General features: G+C 41.2%; 1 protein-coding gene across 2 annotated transcripts in view; it reads right to left on the bottom strand.

The window, feature by feature from the left end:
- BICRAL (BICRA like chromatin remodeling complex associated protein) overlaps positions 1–17631 on the bottom strand; it is a 102635-nt gene that overhangs the window by 21114 nt on the left and 63890 nt on the right. The window contains exons 1-5 of one of the 2 annotated variants that reach the window (XM_005900131.2): positions 10964–11100; positions 10088–10133; positions 9571–9619; positions 9414–9482; positions 4933–6609 (exon numbers count right to left, since the gene is read on the bottom strand). In XM_005900131.2, coding sequence (XP_005900193.2) covers positions 4933–6609; positions 9414–9482; positions 9571–9619; positions 10088–10128 — 1836 coding nt within the window. In that variant the 5' untranslated portion in view covers positions 10129–10133; positions 10964–11100. Of the gene's footprint in view, positions 1–4932; positions 6610–9413; positions 9483–9570; positions 9620–10087; positions 10134–10963; positions 11101–17631 lie in introns of those variants that run through there. The other variant, XM_070361047.1, reaches the window with a different exon arrangement.

Consider the following 17631-nt stretch of genomic DNA (forward strand, 5'->3'; position numbering starts at 1 on the left):
AATGGTATTTTTGTTCCTTACAATGTTCTATAAGGTAATTTATACAGAAATTATAAAGTACAAGAGTCACTGTCCTTCTGGATTTCCTGGGAGTGTAAATGTTAGATGGCACCTCAACACTACTTTCCCAGCTTGTGCAGCCTCCGAGGTTATGTCCTCCTTACTCCACAATACCTGACATTTTAATTGTTCTGGAAAACCTAGAGCAGAACACATGGGGTATAATGCAAGATTTAGTTCCCAATATTCTTTGACATTAAAGTCACAAAAAATTACTTTGGAGCTGCTGGAATATGCCTCTTGTTACCTTTGGATAATTGAAACTTTGGGGAGTTAGAGAGAGAGATTTTTCCCCCCTTCATTGAAGCATTATTGAAAAAAATGAAAAAGAAAGGAAATGACCATGCTGTGGCTGATTATGTATAATTAATTATAATAAACATAAAGTAGACCAATATATACAGATATCATGAGACCCTCAAGTTATCTAATTAAGTAAAAATGGGTATGGTAACAGGTACGGTGTGTTGCAGAGTTAAGTGTATATGTGACGTGTGCTGGATATGCAAAGGATGTCTCTGGGGGAAGAGAAAGAGAAAGAACACAGAAACACTGGTGGCCTCTGGTAGGGAAATCTGGAAGAGGAGGGTTTACTTTTCATTCTAAGCTATTTTGGAACTGTTTCTAATTTTTACCAATGGGAAGTTTTACTTTTAAAAAAAATGCATCAATATGTTGATAAATGCTTTCCAGGTATCACCTCCTCTACATGAGTAAATTTTTTAAATTAGAAGAAAACAGAGTATCTGTAATTCCATCACCCAAGGAACAGCTGTTAATGGAGTAGTACATTTCCTTTTAATCAAGTTTCTGAGTGTTTGGTAAGCAAGAGGGTTTTCTATTTTCTAGTTCACCATATTGTCTTTCATCATTTTTCTAAAATAGAAAGCAAACTGCTTATTAACTATTTTACAGTTAAATGTACATTTTAAATATTTCATGTTTAAATGTGCACTTAAAATGATTTTATAAGTGAAATTCACTCAGTCGTGTTTGACTCTTTGCGACCCATGGACTATACAGTCCATGGAATTACCCAGGCCAGAATACAGGAGTGGGTAGCCTTTCCCTTCTCCAGGGATCTTCCCAACCCAGGGATTGAACCCAGGTCTCCTGCATTGCAGGCAGACACTTTACCCTCTGAGACACCAGGGAAGCCCATGAATTAGTGATTATAAAACTATTTTCCATGTATTCTAGGATTGGGCAAATAAGCAAATATATTATGGGGCAGGCTTTTTCACTATTAGAAAGGGAAGGGAAAGGGAAGTCGCTCAGTCGTGTCCGACTCTTTGTGACCCCATGGACTGCAGCCTACCAGGCTCCTCCGTCCGTGGGATTTTCCAGGCAAGAGTACTGGAGTGGGGTGCCACTGCCTTCTCCAATTAGAAAAGGGAGTGACAAATATGGAAAAGGACACTTGAATAATGAATCTGGTGGTCCTGGATTAGAATTGAAGTATCAATATGAACTCTCTGTTTTTAATATAGATATATAGACAATAGACAGCTACAGATGTTGTGTATGTGTAGATATATATAAGTCCCAATTGCGACAACGTCAGTAGCAGTGAATACATAGTGCTCAGATCCTGGCTTCTAAGTATTGTTCTCCACTAGAAAGAACAAGGCCCCTAAAATGGTTGAATTCCAGGGCAGGGGCAGGAAAGTGAAAGATGAACATGCAACATCATGTTTTCCCAGAAATTAAAAGGCAGTGCTCAAAGCACAATGGAAACATGTCAGAGGGACCAGCGGCTAATTTGGAGGGGCGCTCAATGGCCATCAAATCAACCTGAGTGGAACTTCCCTGGTGCTCTAGTAGTTAGGACTCTGCGCTGCCAAAGCAGGGGATGCGGGTTTAACCCCTGGGCAGGGAACTAAGATCCCACATGCCATGCACCCAAAAATTAAATAAACATATAAACCCCAACAAACCTAAGCATCAAAATGAAATTAAAAAAAAAAAGAGCATATGATCTCAAGTTTCATGTTAAAAAATAATTTTAAAAAATCAATTTGAGCATCAAAATAAATGACTGCAACAATTTTAACCCATTAAATAAGATAAAAATCTATGAGTCTATACTGATAGAATTTGTAAAAGGGAGAAACAGGAAAGCTCTTCCTTAGAGCAGAATGCTAAAAATTAAGGTAGAATAAACTTGATGGAATTAGAAAGTCTCTATGTGGTGACCATCACAGTAACAGCTGACTGAGTAATAACTGATTCAGTCGGGAATTATCAATGGAAGCTTAAACTAGTTCAAGTTTGACAAGAAACTATATCTACATCATCTCAATGTAGCTCCCCAAAGAAGCTTGTTAATGACACATCAGAAACCACATGAAGCAGACCCCACCTTAAGCAAGTGCTCAAAGTTGACATGACCAGGAATGGGACGAGTCCACCTCAGGAGGACACATACACCACTTTTGTGGCAATCCTATCAAAAATGTGTTGTTGTTTAGTTGTTCAGTTGAGTCTGACTCTTTGCGACCCCATATACTACAACCCACCAGCCTCCTCTGTCCATGGGATTTCCCAGGCAAGTATACCAGAGTGGGTTGCTGTTTCCTTCTCCAGGGGATCTTCCTGAACCAGGGATCAAATGCACATCTACTGCACTGGCAGGCAGATTCTTTACTGCTAAGCCACCAGGGAATGCCACCAAAAATGTATAACCTGAATTTCACCATGAGGAAACATGAGAGAAACTCTAACTAAGGGACACTCAATAAAATAATTGATTAGTACTCTTCAAAAAGTCAAGGTCATAAAAAATGAAGAAACTATTTCAGATTTAAAGACATGACAACAGAATTAGGCAGTGATCCTAGGTTGCATCCTGGACCATAAAAACAAAACAAAACATATTTTATTCTCTCTTGCCATAAGGGACATTATTGGGAAAATGAGCTACACAGAATAAAGTATATAGATTTAATAGTAACATTGTAATAATGCTGACTTCTTGGTTTTGATAACAGTACTGTGGTTAGGTAGCGGAATGCTCCTGACTTCAAGAAATAAATCTGTTGAGACTGAAGTACGTAGGGGTCAAGAGGCATCATGCCTGCAATTTACTCTTCAAAACTTTACGTGTGTGTTTGTTTATGTGTGTGTGTGAAATAGAGAGAGAGAAGAATAAAACAAATGGAGTAAAAAGTTAACATTTGGAGAATCTTGCTGAAGCGTACACGAAAATTCTGTACACATTCTTACAACTCTAGTTTTTCTGTAAGTCTGACATTATTTCAAAACACACAGAGGGACTTCCCTGGTGGTTCAATGGCTAATATTCCTCGCTCCCAAAGCAGAGGTCCTGGGTTTGATCCTTGTTCAGAGAACTAGATCCCACAGGTCACAACTAAGATCGAAGATCTGGCATGCCACAATTAAGACGTGGGACAGCCAAATATATGTAAATAAAATTTAACAAACAAAACACACAAACAAACAGTTTTGATACCAAAAGTGTACACTGAACATCCTTAATCATAAATAATCTTTGTTTCCTTAGGATTCTTAATGGAATTACTAAGTCAAAGGTATACAGTTTAAAAAATATTGACCTACGTGGTAGAGAGAAGTTTTTGAGTTCTTCTAAACATGGAGGAGAAAGGCAGGGAAAATGGAGGAGTTGAGAGGGTATACCACAGCGGGCAGGTGGGATATGGAACTGGAGCTAGAGAACATTCTCAATGTGCGAGAGCCAAAAGCCAGAGGAGTTCAGGGACTGGCAGATGGGGTGAGGGACCACCGCTGGCAAATGTCTGAAACGCTTTTCAGGGACATCATCTTCACATGGTGTAACTGACTTCCTAGTCGTTCACCTGCACAGCAGCCTGGTAAGAACAGGCTCAGGTACTTGGTCCAATCCAGTGCCCTGGATCCTTCCCTCTGTATGCATCCCTCTGTGCAGGCCAGTTACCCGCTGCTGAGTCTCAGTGGGTCCCTGAGCCTTTCCAGTTGGCACCCAAGAAACAGCCATGACTTCTCTACCCAGTCCATAGTCATAGGACCCAGTGGCTTCTATATGATGCAAGTGGGAGTGAAGCCAAAGTATTAGTCACTCACTCGTGTCTGACTCTGTGACCCCATGGACTGTAACCTGTCAGGCTCCTCTGCCCATAGAATTCTCCAGGCAAGAATACTGGACTGCGTTGCCATTCCCTTCTCCAGTGGATCTTTCCAACCCAGGGATTGACCCCGGGTCTCCCACACTGCAGGAAGATTCTTTACTGTCTGATCCACCAGGGAAGCCCCATGATGTAAGTAAATAATCTGAAATAATCTTTCCTTTTAAATGCCTATAACACATTCCATCAAATATATGTATTAATATTGGCTCTTTGATCCCCTGGAGGAGGAAAATGACAACCCACTCCAGTATTCTGGCCTGAAAAATCCAGACAGAGGAGCCTGGCTGACTAACAGTCCGGGTTGCAAAGAGTTGGACACAATGAGCTAAGCACACACTGAGTATTTGCCACTTGCCAGGGACCATGCTAAGCGCTTTATACAGATTATCTCATTTACCTTTCTCAATAACTATGTGGGATGGTAGTATTATTAATATAAAGTCTATTATACAGATGGAAAAACTTAAGTCTAGAGAGGTTAGTTAAGGTAAGACTTGTTCCCAGTCATACAGCCTAGATTCAAATCCATGAAGTCTCCACCCTAAACCACAATGCTATGCGGGATAGAACATTTTAACTAAGAAGAAAAAAGGCAATCAATCGTAAGTTGAACATCTTCAGATAATAAATTGGGAACCTAGGATGAAAATTATATTCTTTACAAATACACATTCCATTCTTCCATTCCATAATCACCCAAGCATTTGTTTGATAAAGGGAACATTACCTGACAGAAGAACTGCTGCTGGCTTCCCACTCCAGGCGTGTTGCTGAAGGTGCTGGTAGACTTGGAAGAAGGAACTGGAAGACGATGGGACACACTGACTGGTCCTGGAGTCCTGTTTGGCTGGGTCAGCTGATCTCCTGTAAAGTTTGATCCTGATGCACCAGACTGAACCGCAGACCCAAGACTAGGATGGGCAGTGCTGGACGAACTAACAGGGAACCGACTAGGTCCTGCCATGCTTGTCACCGAGGGCATGGTGGTGAAGCCAGGTCTTCCTTGGGAGACGCTGCTCTGCCCAGGGGACAGGTGCAAGACGGTGGGTGATGCCTGCTGCAAAGGCACCTGTCCACCGACGATCTGAGGGGAGGCGTGGTTGACAATCACCGGGCTTCCGGAGGCGGCGAATGTCTGCCCAGACACTAACTGGACGGCGGCACTCTGGTTGTTCAGCATCTGTCCAGAATATGGTTGGTTGGTCCTGAGCATGTTGGAAGAGTTTCTGTTCAACATGACATGCTCTGAGGCCACCTGGCCGGAAATGAGCTGAGAGGGCTGAGTCTGAAGAAGCTGCCCATTGATGGTCTGGACATGGTGTACCGAGTTGGAACTGACAGAAAGGCTTGTAGGTATGAGGAACTGACTCTGGGGTGTGTGAGGCTGGCCCATGGGAGAATGAATAACGATACTGCCCCCGGCGCTGCTCACGGCCTGCGAGGTGACGGGCTTCCTTGTGTTCTGTTGGTTTACGATGTTCACGGACATGTGCGGACCAACCACTGAGCCCTGGGGTGAGCTTGCAGAGGCGAACGAGATCCCTTGCTGAACATGGTGCTGTTGTATTCCCAAGTTGTTCACATTGTATGTGTTTTGCTGACCCATCTGGATAGGCTTTGGCTGGATATTAACTGGGACTTTATTTGAATTTGGTGCAAGACCCCTTTGTATGATGATGTTATGCACAGGTAAAGATGTTTGGAAATTTGTGCTGTTAAACGGAACGGTAACAGGCTGTGCTACTGGGCTGGAACTGGAGTTCCCAAACAAGGAGTTGCCATTAGGAGTCTGTCTGTGAACAAGAAGCCCTCCACTCACATTTGAGGGGGCTTGCTGCCCACTACCCTTTAGTATAATTTGTGATCCATCTAGGTTATTAATAGTCATCATGGAAGGTTGATTACCAAATGACCCAATTAACTGTATTTGTCCAGAACCACTAATCTGGCTGCTATTAGACAGATGCTGGCTGGGCACACTGATCCCCACGTGGTGCATAAAGCCATGGTGCACACCCACTGTATTGCTTGCAAACGAGGTGCCAACAGGCACATGAGTCACCCCTATAGGCTGCAGTGTCTGACCTGAGTAATTAGAAACATTAGAAGCCTGAGTAAAGGATGCTGATGAAGAGGGATGAAGCTGAGCTTGTGCAAACTGTTGGCTTGAACCTATACTGGCGTCCAGATATGCCTCTTCTGCCAACGTCTGTTCAGTGATATTGGCCTCCTGCAAGGATTTCTGAAGAATGTCAAAAGGTTGGTCCTCACTGAGATCAGGAAGAGGAGAAGACTCAAGTTCATCTTCGAGAAACTGAAGGCTACTTGAAAGTGGCAGTCCATCACTGGGCCCTTCTCCAAGCTGGCTGCTTACAGCTTTGAGGGCTGACTTAGGATCAGCATTCTAAAAAGATAAGTGGGAGGTTACACGGCGTATCTCACCTCTGAGAGAGACTCTTAGACAAAAAACGAATCTCACTTTTGAATATGAATAAAGCATAACAGTCTGCTTTTTAGACTCAACTCTCCAAACTGCTCATCTTATTCTGATACTTGATTTCCTTAGTAATGATGTTTAAGGTTTTTTTTTTCCTTTTTTGGTAAGTATAAGCATTCATTGCTCTGGTAAATTATTTTATAGGGAACAGATCAATAATGCAAACATACTCATGGCTACCTGAGTAGCTTTATTCTTTGAGACAGTGGCACAGGCATTATTTTTCAGGATTGTTCCCAAGTCCAAAGCCTGAATGGGACTCAGCCTAGGGTATGTGTGTATCCAGGAGACAGCAGTATCTAGTTCTTTGTACCACAGGAGGAGACGTGAATTTTGGGAGTTCTGAGTGTGGTTCTACTAGATGTCCAGAAGGTATCCCAGATTCAGCCTTGACTTTCAAGGTTTCTCAGAACTCCCCTAGTTCTAACCTGTCCCAATCCAGGCAAGATCAGTCTGGATGAAAAGAAGCTTCCCATGTGAAATGAGTGAATGCGCATTTGATTTCTTAGAAGTAATCAGCTCATTATGATGCTTTAAAAACTCTATCAGTGTCCTATTCAAGAGCAAAAGTTGGTCACCATTTGTCAAGTGCTCACTTGTGCATTAGTGTCTGTCCGTAATGAGTCCTTAAGGTCTGGGCATTCCAATTAGAGACAACAAAACAGGCATATGTAGAGAACCGAACACAGTTACTGATAAATCAGAGACACTCCACTGGGCCAGAAGTTTATCATGGGATACGACAAGGTTATAAAAGAAAAAAAATGAAATCAATAGTTATTTAACACAGGTGAAGGCAATGTGAATATACTTAACACTACCAAACTGTATACTTAAAAATGGTTAGGATGGTAAACTGGTTATATATATTGTAACATAATTAAAAATTTTTAAAGGTGAAGAAAAACATTTAAAACTAGATCAAGCAAGAATAAACAGTCCAGGGATTCCTTGGTGGTCCAGCAGTTAGGACCTGGTATTTTCACTGCCAGGACCTGGGTTCAATCCCTGGCTGGGGAACTAAGATTCTACAAGCTGCACAGTGTGATTGAGAAAAAAAAAAAGAAGAAGAAGAATGAACAGTCCAGTTTTCAAAACCCTAGAAATTCTCAGCCATAGGCTAGTAAGGTGTGGTGTTCTGGGGGCTAGAAGACAGGAAGAACCAGGTAGAAAAGCAAGACTGGTTCACCTGACACCCAATTAGAACTTGAAGTCATTTGAAAGGAAGTGGGGCAAGGCCACTGAAACCAAGGAGGTGTGTTTGCTTGTTTCTGCAGAGAAAGGTCAAGGCGACAGTGGATTATCTCCTGAGTGGTGAGACATGGTAATGTTTTCACAGTGCACAAACTAACCGACCATGGGTTTAAAATTTCATAGTTTTCAAAGCTTTTAAAATATTTCTACTGCCATGACATAATCCAAGTTCCCCCAAAATCCACCCTGAATGAAGAAGCCTGAAGAGTTAGAATCATACTCACACGGAAGGGGGAGAGCTGGTGAGTAAACATCAGCAGTGTCGGAAACAGGCTAAATACCTCCTTTATGGGCTATAGGCATGCATGCAGTTACTGCCCATGCAGAATGAATTTCAGAATTGCTACTGATTCACAAGCCTTACAGGAGACAGTGTTGTGACTTTAAAGCCACCTCTAGCATGTGGAGGAGTCTTACATGTTATGATCTAACATACTTTGTACACACTCAAATACGTTAAAGAACTGTACGTTTCCAAGAACTTTCTAAATGCTACACCAATGGTACTCCATATTATGGATGAAGAAAATAAAGACCCTGATGATGACAACAAGTTGACATTAACTGAACAGTGTGCCCATGGACTAGTTCCATTCATCTTAACCAGTCTATGAAGTAGAGTTATCATTCTCCTGGATTAACAAATTAAGAACCTGAGGCTCACAGAGATTTAGTGATATAAGCAAGGTTACAGAGCTAGAAAGTGGCAGAGCAAGGATTCAAACTTGGGCAGTGGGACTCTGGACTATCATCCGTGGAGAACAAAGCAGTTAAAAGATTAAAGTAACATGGGCTTAAACACAGCCATCTGGATACAGTTTCCAGGCAGAACTCACCTGTCCCCCAGGTCAGATTTCTTGTCTAGATGCTCCTAGAGTTTAAGGACCTGCACCCTGGAAGCTGGTGGCCTGGGTTCAGTTCCAAGCTCTGCAACTCCTGGCTGTGTAATACTCGGTAAGTACCAACCTTCAGTTCCCTCATCTTCAAATATGGATACTAATAGAACCTACTACACTTCATGGAATTATTGTAAGGGTTAGTGGGGTTGATATTTGTTAAGCTCGTAGTGCCAAGAACATACTGAGTGCTTAATAGGTGTCAGTTACTATGATATTTTTCCTCGTTTAAGATGAAAAGGATAAGAACATAACCATAATTCAGAAGGATTTTTTCTTAAAGCTTATGTAACAGTGTTCAAAAGCCTCTAAGTTTTTCAGGTTATGTGTCCCTGGTATTTTAGAAAGAAAATTGAAAGCTTAGGAAAATAGTAAAGTAAAAATCTTAATAGGCTAAGTTAAAAGTAGAAACTGTCAACATAATTCAATAGATTTTCCTCTTGTGGCAACTGCAAAAGACGAAGTGAGGATTCCCATCATGATCCAAAAGCAATTATAGCTTCCAGTCACCAGGCATCAATGAGACAGAAACACCTGATCACTGCAGTTTCCAATACTCACACTAGAGTTGGCGAAAATTGAATTTGAATTGGCTGCAGAATATCCTGCGTTAGTCAAGTCCTCATTGCTCTGCAAGGTACAAATTCAAAAAAATGATCACTTAGACTGTAAAAGAAGAAGCAAAATGTACGACTGTGACAGCCTGAGTATTACTCACCGATTTATTACTAGGTCCATGTAGAAAATAGTTCAATGCTTGTGGGTCTCTAGAAAACAACAACCAAACAGAGACAACAGCAAATGAATACATTACTTATACTTAGGGTTCCTCTTTACTAGGGTAAAAAGAAAATGACGTATTAGCTCAAGTAGAATCCTCTCCTTGCTTTAAAACTATTAAAAGTTTTTGTTTGTTTTGTTTTGTTGTCATTCCATTTCCTATTAGCACTCATTTCGGCCTCCTAGGGTTTCTTAGAAAATAAATTTAATAAAGGATTACCTAATGATGACTCCTATGTTAATCCATGTCACTCTGTCCTCCTACTCTACCTATATATACCTATAGGTAGGTATACTACACTTATCTACTATACCTATATATATCTACTATACCTATGATGATTACTTAATTTTTATTTAAAAAACCCACTTGGTCTCAATGTGCTTATTAGGTTGTTTCAGTACAGCAGACCTCACACACTCAATTCACCCCAATCCCGGAATAAGCATCTTACCCAATAAGATCAAGGAGACACGAGTCGTCATCATCATCCATGACAACTATAAAGAAAAGGAATAAGAAAGCACTGTTTCAGCAGAGCAGATTAAAGCCACCAGCATCAACGCAACACAAAAATATACCTTATACTTTCCTAGATAAATAACTGTAATTCCTGTGCATTTCCCGCTAATTGCTTATTATGAATGTGATTTTAAAATTTTTGTGGTCATTCAAGAGATCAAGTATTCAATTTAAATTGTTTTTATTGAACACAAATCCTTAACTTACAAGTTAAAAAGGAATCCAGACAAATCTAAGGGGGTTGGCAGCAACCTTTCACATGCAATTCCCCAAAGAGGCAGTAAACCAGGAACAGTCACTTCCTCAAAAAATATAGTCAACAAGAGGAGCAATCACAGTTTTGTTTTTAAAAAAATCCCGTGCATACAGAGGTCTTTGAATTTTGTGACTAGATGTTTCCAAACCTGGTAAGCAATCTGGATTTCTAGCCATATTTTAGCTATCTTTAGGAAAACAGAAAAGTCAATTCTCCCTACTTTTTGAGACAGAAGAGGCACCACTGCCCCAGGCAGTACTGTGACAGGCTTTGCACTGAAGGTCCCAAGTTCCTCCCTCCGCAGCAGCAATGCCAACTGTTCAGTTGTAAACAGTGTACATCCTAACCCTAGAATCTTTAAAGTAGAAACTCTCAACTCCCAGTTCACCGCAGCTCTAAGCCCAAAGCTCCCTCTCTCCCCAGCCATCGACAGCATCCAGCTCAGCCAGCGCAATCGCTGTGTTCTGGCTGAAACAATAACAACTGTACAAATTCCAAGAGTGGTTCTCCCCCTTTCTTTCTCCTCCCTCCCCCGAGATCCGGGAAACTTACACTAGTGATCCGACACCTGGTAACATTGCTTTGCACCCATTTCGAGCCATGCGTGGAATAATTTACATCATGGAATGCCAAGGCCAAGAGTTCTGGAGCCGTTGGAAAGGGCAGTTGTGAACGGCAGTTGGACGGAGGAATGAAATCCTGAAGAGATGCCCAGAAGAGGGACACGCCCGAAGAAGGCAGAGTTTCTACTAAGGTTTTTTTTTTCTCGGTTAAAACTGCCATCTCCTCTCCACTTCCCCCCAACTTCCCATCCTATTGGTCACAAGGCCAAACAAATATAAAAATTACTCCTGCCACATGGAAGGAAACTTGCTTTCCTCAGGAAGGGTCTGGAAGGGGTAAGTATCCCCCCATGTGGGACCTCCCCATTGGTGGGTGACAGGGTTCAGCTGCTGGTGGATTATCCATCTGAGTGGATCTTTGGTGGAGAGGAGAGCTGATGGGAGATAGGAGGAGGTCAGTGTGAACAGCTTATCCAACGCTAACAGCCATGGCCACAATGGTGGGAGGAGCTCGGGCCAAGTGAAATCTGTGTCTAGGACTCAGATGTTGAGTTACCCAGGGGCATGCTAGGATGACTTTACTAACATGGCTTTTGAGAGGTGAAAAGGGACAGGAAGGAGAAATTGGAAAACTATCATCAAGTAGATATGGTAGAAATTTGTATGAAGGTCTGCACTTAAATCCTGACATTTAACATGCGGAATCACATTAGCTGTTACTTATAACTGTTCCCTGGGCTGGTCTCCCAGACATCACAATCACATGGACTACATTAGCTAATTATGATGTATAATTAAGCCTATAAAATGCATATTATTTCTTTACTTCAATATGACTATTTAATTGGAGCTCCGCCGTACCCTCTGTAAATTCATTTTTAAAGTGTCTGTTTTCAGAACAAACTAAATGTATGTGAAAACAGCTTGCATCAGGGCAGAACCCTTTCACGTCTCTCCCGGTTCCCTTTACACCTGTATCAGCTCCTCCAGCACACGAGATGCCCAGGGTTAACGCACACACACCGAGACAGGAAGGCAGCACCAGTCGCTCCTCCCAAGTGTCACTGCCACCAAAACGTTCAAGCACAGAGAGCATCTGCTACCCCACAGTTCAGTGACAAGCCACTCCCTGAGTAGACCCAATAAAAGAACAATTGTACAAGAGGGATGAAATTAAAAGCCACCGCACATCCTCCCCTACCAAACCAAGTGGGCTGCCCAGACACTTGACAGAACACTTGGTGGGGACATCCACCCTACTCAGGGCATCAGTCTCGCCAGACAGACCTTCTCCTCCAGTGCCCCTTGGGTAGAATTCCACAAGCCTTTATAGTCAGGGGTACTCTGAGAATTCTACTTTTTAAAGGGCCACACTCTTTTCGACTAAACAGTTTCAGATTAGAAGAGATGGCTCTTACCTCTACACACCCAGCTCTACATGGTGCCAAAACACAGTCACAATGCAGCCCAAGCCAGTATTTCTTTCCCCAGGAGGACAGATGGCCCCATCAGAGTAAATCTACTAGCGTGAACATGTAGAAATTGACTAGGATTCTAAAGCGGAAAGACAACCTGAGGATAGAAACTAATGACTCCGAAGTGAAGAGCTGAGTTTTTTTGGGAAAGATTCTCCCATTACTTCTGGGCTCTCGTTGAAGCCCTCACTAAAGTAATGACTCTGGATTCACAAGATGGGCCTCTGGCCGCCCCTCTTCCAAGGGGAAGTCCCTAGATCAGAGGTTACAAACTACTTGGTTTCACACACTAGAGCAAGACACATCCCCTGGGTGATAGCAGTTTGCAGCAGTAGGATCTGGCAGGGGGAGAAGGGGACTGCGGTTCTTACAGGTGCCCTAAGAGATCAGAAGGCACTGCCCAGACACCTGACTACCACTTTTTTAAAAAAAATTAATTTATTTTTATTTCTTGGCCACACGTGGGATCTTGGTTCCCTGATCCAAGACTGAATCAGCACCCCATGCATTAGAAGTGCAACGTTTTAAGCATGGGTCACCAGGGAAATCCCTGACTACCACCCCTAGAGTAAAAGCTAATATTTAAAATTGCTCATACTGTTCTTAATCAAGAAGACAATGTAAAACTGACATTTCAAATCAGCAGGAGAAACGTTAGCCCTCTAGAGAAGAAAAGGTGGATCCATACCTCCTATCTTACAGAAAAATAAATTCCAGATGGATCTAACAGTTAAACGTGGGGGGCGGGGGAGGGAGGAGAAGAGACTTACAGTTTAAGAAAAACATACGGGAGAATTTTGTTTTTATAATCTTGGAGTAGGGGAAGGCTAAGTATGTCACAAGACGCAGAAGTCTGCCAAATTTGATGACAAAATTTTTTTAAATTCTGCATGATAAAAGAAAAAAAAATGAACAAAGACTAAAAAACAAACAAAAAAGTGGGGAAAACATGTTCAGTTCATATCACAAGCAGCTTTTCTCCCTAACACATAGAGAGCCCATATTTTTAAAAAGGTCAGCTACCCTGCAGAAAATCAAAGGGTATGAAAAATCAGTCCATAAAAAAGGAAAGACAAGTAGCCCTAAACATGTAAAAGTAATCACCCTCACTTAGAATAAGAGAAATGCAAATGAAAATTACAATAAGATTATTTGTCAGATTGGCAAAGATAAGGTTTGATTAAGGACTATGCTAGTCAGGAAATGGGAAACAGAGACTTTTACACTTTGGTAGTGAGAGCATAAACTCTGGAGAGGGCAACTACTTTAAAAATTTTAAATGCATGAATCATGTCACCTAGCAAACATTTCCAGGTGCTTGTCCTACAGATATTTCTTGCACAAGTGTGAAATGCTACGTGTATAAGACTACCCAATGCAGGGGGCTCCCTTAGCGGTCAGGGGGCTAAGTCTCCACACTTAACCACGCAGGGGGCACGGGTTGGATCCTGATCCAGGAACTAAGATCCAATGTGCCCGCAACACAGCCAAAAAAAAAAAAGACTTATCCACTGCAGCATGATTGGTTTTTAACAACAGACTATAAAAACCTAGATGGCAGGAGTATGGGATTTCTTCTTAACGTGATGGAAATGTTGTGGAATCAAACCACGGAAAACTGTACACTTTAAAGGGTGAATCTTATGGTATTGAAATTATATTTAAAGCATTAAAAAAAATGAAATGAAAGAGGTATGCACCTTTCTTGTTCCTTTGATCATATACCTTTCCAAGTCAGTTCGTATACATCTGCCTCATTATTTTCAATGGCTGTGTAACAATCCATTGTGTGGGTGAATATAATTGATACCCAAGTGTTGGGTAGAGGGAAAATATATACATGTGTTTATAAATATTCAGACCCTGAAATAAGGCACAAATAACCAGCAATACCAGCTGCTTCTGCGAGGGAAAACTGGGTGGCTGGATTTTGGGCTTTCCCTGTTTGGGGCCTGGGCTTGATTTCAGGTTAGGAAACTAAGATCCAACAAGCTGAGCAGTGGCCCCCACCCCAATACAATTAATAAAACAAAGAGGATGGGGAGACCCACGAAACACAAGAACCTCAAGTCAGGCTCACTCTAGGTAAGCATACTGGACATCAAATACTGGGAAAATTTTCAAGCAGTCCAGTGGCCTCAAGAATAACCTACATCAGCTATCTCAGAAGAAAGACCTTATAGACAGTTTGATATTCATGAAGATCACAGAAAGATTTTAAACACTGCCAAGCCAGAGATAAAAATGAAGATGGTAGGCTATATATATATATATATATTTTTTTTTTTTTACATAGGAGGAAAAAAAATCTGAGCTCTTATATCAAGAAATGTGTTGGTTTCAAGAACAAATTTCAGGAAAGCTAGCTAAGCAAATCAATTCTACTGATTTAAGACATTATAACCTAGGAGCAGAAGAAAACATTAAAAGTCATAACACAGGATTTCAAATAATTCACAAAATGAAATCTGGTATGTGACTGTATCACAAATGATTCTCTTCTCTCCCTTATACGCTTTTCTGTTTTCTCTTCTTCCAAAAACATTATCTACTGAAAATGATGACTAGTAAGCTAAAACTTTAAAAGATCATCAAGAATCAATAAACAGGTTATCTTTCCAACATACAAAAAAAATTACTGACATCTGCTTTATTTGCATTGATTTGGTATAGCATCAGTATGTGTCACAATTTCCCAGTCATTCACAAATTTGCCTTTAAAAGGTGCTGAGCTAGCACAGGGATCAGGAGGACACTTTATTTAAGCAGTCCTGAGCCATGGAACAGGCAGTCTTCTCATGTGATCTCTGAGGTATAATGAGCTGTAGTCACTTTTATTTTTACCCATATATTTACCAGTTCCAGTGCTGTTCAATCCTTTGATCGAATTCAGATTTTCATCTGGTATCATTTCCCTGCTCCTGAAGGATTTCCTTTAATATTCTGAAGTACAGATCTGGTGATGAATTCTTTCATATGTCTTTAAATGTTTATTTTGCCTTAATTTTTGAGATGTATTTCACTGGATATATATAGCTCTGTCATTCAGCCACTAAGTCGCGTCCAGTGCTTTGCCACACCATGGACGGCAGCATTCCAGGCTGCCCTGTCCGTCACTATCTCCTGGAGTTTGCTCAAACTCCTGTCTATTGAGCCTCTTTTCTTTTGGTTCTTCAAAGATACTGCTACACTGTTTCTTGCTTGCCCTGTTTCTAAACAGAATTCTGCTGTGGTTCTTACTTTTGTCCTTTTGTACATAACAGGTCTCCCCTCCCCACCCTCATCCCCGACCCCCAATACTTTAGATTTTTCTCCTTATCACTGGTTTTAAGCACTTTGATTATGATGTTACCTTGGCAATGTTTTCTTCATGCTTCTTGCGCTTGGGATTCATTAAATTTCCATAATCTGTAAGTTTATAATCTTCCTCCAATTTAGAATAATTGTAGTCATTGTTGCTGTTTGTTGTTCAGTTGCTAAGTGGTGGCAGACTCTTTGTGATCTTGTGGACTGCAGCAGGCCAGGCTTCCCTGTTCTTCACTATCTCCCGGAGCTTGCTCAAACTCATGTCCATTGAGCTAGTGGTGCCATCCAACCATCTCATGCTCTGTCGCCCCCTTCTCTTCCTGCCCTCAATTTTCCCCAGCAGCAGGGTCTTTTTCAATGAGTCAGCTCTTCCCATCAGCTGGCCAAAATATTGGAGCTTCAGCTCCAATGAATATTCAGGGTTGATTTCCTTTAGGATTGACTGATTTGACCTCCTTGCTGTCCAAGGGACTCTCAAAAGAGTCTTCTCCAGCACCGCAGCTTGAAAGTGTCAATTCTTTGGTGTTCAACTCTCTTATGATCCAACTCTCATATCCGTATGTGACTACTGGAAAAATCATAGCTTTGACTGTAACAGACCCTTGTGGGCAAAGCAATGTCTCTGATTTTTAATAGGTTGTCTAGGTTTGTCATAGTTTTTCTTCTAAGGAGCAAGTATCTTTTAATTTCACAGCTTCAGTCACCATTCACAGTGATTTTGGAGCCCAAGAAAAGAAAATCTGCCACTGTTTCCACTTTTCCCCCATCTATTTGCCATGAAGTGATGGGACCAGATGCCATGATTTTAGTTTTTTGAATGTTGAGTTTTAAGCCAGCTTTTTCACTCTCCTCTCTCACCTTCATCAAGAGGCTCTTTAGTTCGTCTTTGCTTTCTATCGTTAGAGTGATATCATTTGCATATTTGAGGTTGTTGATATTTCTTCTAGCAATCTTGATTCTAGCTTGTGAGTCATCCAGCCCAGCATTTCACATGATGTACTCTGCGTATGAATTAAATAAGCAGGGTGACAATACACAGCCTGGAAGTACTCTTTTCCAATTCTGAACCAGTCTGTTGTTCTACGTCTGGTTCTAACTGCTGCTTCTTGACCTGCCTATAGGTTTCTCAGGAGGCAGCTAAGCTGATCTTGAATAATTGTAGCCATACAGAATTACTTCATATTCTCTATGTTCTACACTTCCTTCACGGACTCCAATTACCTAGGATTATGCTGCTTTTAAGTGGTTCCACAGCTCATTGGTGCTGTTTCAAAACTTTTTAAGTGTCCTTTTATATCTCTGGTTTTCATTTAGGATAGTTTCTATTGCTATGTCTTCAAGCACACTAATCTTTCTTTCTGCAGTGTCTAATCACTTATTACTCCTATCCACTGTATTTTTAAATTTTCAACCATTGTAGCTTTCATCTCTAGTAGTTGGGTATTTTTAAAAATATCTTCCTTGTCTTCAATATGTTCAATCTTTCCTCTACCTTCTTGAAATTATGCAGCAGAGTGACAACTTTTTAATATCCCTCTCTACTAATTCTATCATGTGTATCATTTCTGGGTCTGTTTCTACTGATTGATTTTTTCCTCCTTATAATGGGTAGTGTTTTTCTCCTTTATATGCCTAGTAATCTTTTGGATTGGATTCCAGACATTGTTAACTTTACATTATTGAGTACTGGATATTTTTGTATTTCTGAACTCTGTCTAGAACACAATCTGATTTTAAGCTTTGTCCGTCTTTAGTCTCGGGTCAGTTTTGCCCAATACCCACCTGAGGACTTCACTTGATACTGCAGAATTGTACGGATTTTTGCACTCTTACAAGTGGAAACACAAACTATTCTCTGCCCTGTGTGAGCTCCAAG

The sequence above is a fragment of the Bos mutus genome, chromosome 23 (genome assembly GCF_027580195.1).
Source record: "Bos mutus isolate GX-2022 chromosome 23, NWIPB_WYAK_1.1, whole genome shotgun sequence".
Taxonomy (NCBI): Eukaryota; Metazoa; Chordata; class Mammalia; order Artiodactyla; family Bovidae; genus Bos; species Bos mutus.